Source organism: Nomascus leucogenys, chromosome 2 (genome assembly GCF_006542625.1).
Source record: "Nomascus leucogenys isolate Asia chromosome 2, Asia_NLE_v1, whole genome shotgun sequence".
Taxonomy (NCBI): Eukaryota; Metazoa; Chordata; class Mammalia; order Primates; family Hylobatidae; genus Nomascus; species Nomascus leucogenys.
The window spans coordinates 154,823,358-154,827,927 of NC_044382.1; the positions used below are offsets into that span (position 1 = coordinate 154,823,358).

Here is a 4,570-nt window from a genome sequence, read left to right on the forward strand (position 1 = left end):
TTTTAGCTTGAACTTTTTTCTCAAACCACAGAAGCCCAGGCCGGGTGCAGTGACTCACGCATGTGATCCCAGCACTTTGGGAGGCCGAGGTGGGCACATCACGAGGTCAGGAGATCGAGACCATCCTGGCTAACACGGTGAAACCCCGTCTCTACTAAAAATACAAAAAATTAGCCAGGCGTGGTGGTGGGCGCCCGTAGTCCCAGCTACTCGGCAGGCTGAGGCAGAAGAATGGTGTGAACCCTGGAAGCTGAGCTTGTAGTGATCTGAGATCGCACCACTGTACTCCCCACCTGGGTGACAGAGTGAGACTCCGCCTCAAAAACAAAAACAAAAACAAAAACAAAAACAAAAAAAACCACGGAAGCCCAACAGAGACCTGAAGATGTGCCTGCCTCCCCCATCTCCTCCGGGACCTCTCCCACCTGGGTGAAGGGGGCACATGAGCCTCACCTGATCTTGATCATCTCAGCTAAAACACTGAACCACCCTTGGCGCCTACCAGCAGGGGACGGAGAACTGTATAGGGTGCGAAAGCGCCCCGCCACCATCAGGTCCAGATGAAAACCTGCAAGTTGAATCAGCAAGGTGCTGACGGATACTCAAGCAGAAACCCTCTTATAGGAGGTTCAAGGTCAGGCGCAGTGGCTCACTCCTGTAATCCCAGCACTTTGGGAGGCCAAGGGGAGCAGATCACTTGAGGTCAGGAGCCCCAGACCAGCCTGGCCAATATGGCAAAACCCTGTCTGTACTAAAAATACAAAAATTAGCTAGGCATGGTGGTGGGTGCCTGTAATGCTAGCTACTCGGAAGGCTGAGGCAGGAGAATCACTTGAACCTGGGAGGTGAAGGTTGCAGTGAGCCGAGACAGCACCATTTCACTCCAGCTTGGGTGACAGCAAGACCCTGTCTCAAAAAAAAAAAAAAAAGTTTGAGAAGGTCAGACAAGGCAGCATCCTGTGCAGGTGCTCAGGTTGGGTGGAGTCTCTCTCAGGGGAGGGGAGTAACAGGACAGAGCTCCCCGGGGCCTCCTTGCATGTCTGTGTCCTGATGCACAGCAGGCGGGGGCTGCGGGGACCCAGCTGGGCACTTCCCGAGGAGGAAGTGGTGCCGGAATTTCCCCCAGGTGTGGCCTCAGGTATAAGAGCGGCTGCTGCCAGGTGCATGGCCAGGTGCACCTGTGGGATTGCCGCCAGGTGTGCAGGCCGCTCCAAGCCCAGCCTGCCCCGCTGCCACCACCATGACGGTGAGCCCCTCCACACGCCACTTGGATGGATGCTGCTTGGATGCGCAGCCTGGCCTGGAAGGGCTGGGGTTCTCTGAGCCTGGGATGAGGGTATTGGGATGGGGTCTGGGAAACCCCTCAATCTGGGGGTAGGGGAGGCAGCTGCAGATCCTCGGAGCCCAGGCATGCTGGATGTCTTGGGCTGAAGGGCTAGCCTCTCTGGGCTTCAGTTTCCCCATCTATAGAGCGAGGGCTGTACTCCATCTTTCCCCTGGGAACAAGGAAAGCTGAGGTGGAAGTGAGGTGCCCCCTGCCCCGGGCACCTCCTAACCACCCACCTGCCTGTTTCACCAGCTCCTCCCTGGCCTCCTGTTTCTCACCTGGCTGCATGCATGCCTGGCCCACCATGACCCCTCCCTCAGGGGGCACCCCCACAGTCACGGTACCCCACACTGCTACTCGGCTGAGGAACTGCCCCTTGGCCAGGCCCCCCCACACCTGCTGGCTCGAGGTGCCAAGTGGGGGCAGGCTTTGCCTGTAGCCCTGGTGTCCAGCCTGGAGGCAGCAGGCCACAGGAGGAGGCATGAGAGGCCCTCAGCTATGACCCAGTGCCCCGTGCTGCGGCCAGAGGAGGTGTTGGAGGCAGACACCCACCAGCGCTCCATCTCACCCTGGAGATACCGGTGAGGACCTGGGGATTCTGCTGTGGCTTGGGGCTGCCCCTCCCCTGGCCGGTCCCTGACTGCCTGGAGAGCTCTCTGGGCCTTGGTGGTTCTCACCTGCCAAGTGGGCGTGGCCACCTGAGCTCCGTCCCTCTGGCCCTGCTGAGCTGGGCGGCTGAGCTGCTTCTTGCGGCCGGCCGTGCCCTCCCTGCCACTGTCCTTGGTGGCCAGGGTCCCCTGGGGAAATTCTGGGCCCCTCACCTGAGCTCCTGCAGAAGTGGGGCTAGGTGATGAAGTAGGAGGGAGGCTCCTAGAAGCCTCCGGCCCCTGCTCTGTGCTCTTGGAGGGCCCTGGGGAGACATGGATTACCACCACATGTGAGCCAGACTGCACGCTAAGCCTGTGTGGCTCGGCCCTCACTGCCTCAGGTCCCATCCTGAGCACACGGAGAGGGGCCCTGAGGGGAGAGGGGCCTCCAGGAGGCGAGGGTAGGGCCAGAGACTCACTGTGGGCCCCGTCCGCAGCGTGGACACAGATGAGGACCGCTACCCACAGAAGCTGGCCTTCGCCGAGTGCCTGTGCAGAGGCTGTATCGACGCGCGGACGGGCCGCGAGACAGCTGCGCTCAACTCCGTGCGGCTGCTTCAGAGCCTGCTGGTGCTGCGCCGCCGGCCCTGCTCCCGCGACGGTTCGGGGCTCCCCACGCCCGGGGCCTTCGCCTTCCACACCGAGTTCATCCACGTGCCTGTCGGCTGCACCTGCGTGCTGCCCCGTTCAGTGTGACTGCCGAGGCCGTGGAGCCCCTAGATTGGACACGTGCTCCCCAGACGGCACCCCCTATTTATGTGTATTTATTGTTATTTATATGCCTCCCCCAACACTACCCTTGGGGTCTGGGCATTCCCCGTGTCTGGAGGACAGCCCCCCACTGTTCTCCCCATCTCCAGCCTCAGTAGTTGGGGGTAGAAGGAGCTCAGCACCTCTTCCAGCCCTTAAAGCCACAGAAAAGGTGTCACACGGCTGCCTGTACCTTGGCCTCCCTGCCCTGCTCCCGGCTTCCCTCACCCTATCACTGGCCTCAGGCCCCCCAGCCTCCCTCTTCCCAACCTCCTTGGAAGTACCCCTGTTTCTTAAACAATTATTTAAGTGCACGTGTATTATTAAACTGACAAACACATCCCCAGAGGCCAACATGCAATGCGACATTCTCCCGCTCAGCCCTGGTCCAGGCCAGCCACGGACTCAATTCTGGGGCGTCCTTCCAGAAAGGTCTACGCAGCAGCGAGCAGTGCATACAGGTGGGGCTGAGCTTTAGCACGGGGGAGCACAGGTGTCCCTGCTCTGCCCAGTGTCTCCCCTGAGGACACCCCTGGGAACAGGAACCAGCCTCCCTCCCCAAGCACAGCCTTGAGCCCTACGCTTTGTAATGATGTGAGCGCCTAGGGGCACCCTCTCGGCCCCCAAGGCAAGAGTCTCTGAGGATGAACTGCAGGGCTGTGGGCTGAAGGCAGGGCCCCCAGCCTTCATGGTTCAAATCAACAGCCAAGGCCAAAACGCCCTCCCGGAAGGTGAACTAGCCACGCTCCGGGGCCCAGGCTCTGTTGGAGATTTTAGTTAAGGGGCCCCGAGGTGAGCAGCCCCAGTCGTGGAAAGGGGGCCCAGGCCTGTGACAGTCTCAGGGTCTCAGTCTCTACGCCCCCAGCCCCAAGGGCTGACATTGCTATGGGGCTGCTGGGCAGTTGTTAGCCCCTCCCCTGCCTGGCCCGCTGGCTCACCCACCTACTGCGTCCAGGTGCCTGGAGATGGGGGTGGAGGGGCTGCACAGAAGAACAAGGACTCCACTCAGACTCCCAGAGGAGGAGGCCTCAGGGAAGACTTCCTGGAGGTGGTGGCCTTTGTCCAGGAGATGGAATTTCCATTCAACACATTTATTGAGTTTCTTTTCTTTTTTGAGAAAGGGTCTCACTCTGTTGCCCAGGCTGGAGTGCAGTGTGGTGTGACTTCAGCTCACTGCCACCCCCATCTTCTGAGTTCAAGCGATTCTCCCACCTCAGCTTCCCAGTACAGGCGTGCACCACCACACCCAACTAATATTTGTATTTTTAGTAGAGGCGGGGTTTCGCCATGTTGGCCAGGTTGGTCTCGAACTCCTGAGCTCAAGTGATCCTCCCACCTCGGCCTCCCAGAGTGCTGGGATTACAGGCATGAGCCACTGCACCCAGCCATATGAGTTTCTACTAAGCACCTGGCACTGGGAACAGGCCAAGAACAAAATGGTCAAAAGCCCTCCTGCCCCCACGGCGACTGATGAAACAAGTAGTGTTTAGTCTGTGAATGAGTCCAGGACAGAGGCACTGGGGGAGGGGCTGCAGTTCTAAGCAGAGCGTCAGGGAGGCCTCGAAGACCTGAAGGGGAGGAGCCAGGCAGCCATGCAGGGAACAGCTCCAGGCAGCAGGAAGAGCCCACACAAAGGCCCTGAGAAGACACATGCTGGGTGTGTCCAAAGGTCAGAGAGTGGCCTGTGTGGCTGACGCCAGGTGAGAGGGGGACCGCGGGGGCAACCACGGGGGCAGGGCAGGGCGCTGCATGTGCTGATCAAGTCTGCCCTGGGGCCATCAGAAGCTTGTGGCTGTCACTGGAGGGAGCTGAGCCTGTGGGTTCTGAGCCTGCAGATTCTGAGCTG

General features: G+C 60.0%; 1 protein-coding gene across 1 annotated transcript; it reads left to right on the forward strand.

Annotated features, from left to right (window-relative positions):
* Positions 1 to 1,176: 1,176 nt before the first annotated feature.
* Positions 1,177 to 3,070, forward strand: IL17C (interleukin 17C). Its single transcript, XM_012505429.2, has 3 exons — positions 1,177 to 1,246; positions 1,580 to 1,908; positions 2,412 to 3,070. The coding sequence occupies exons 1-3, from the start codon at positions 1,241 to 1,243 to the stop codon at positions 2,668 to 2,670; spliced, it is 594 nt and encodes a 197-aa protein (XP_012360883.1). The 5' UTR covers positions 1,177 to 1,240; the 3' UTR covers positions 2,671 to 3,070.
* Positions 3,071 to 4,570: the final 1,500 nt, after the last annotated feature.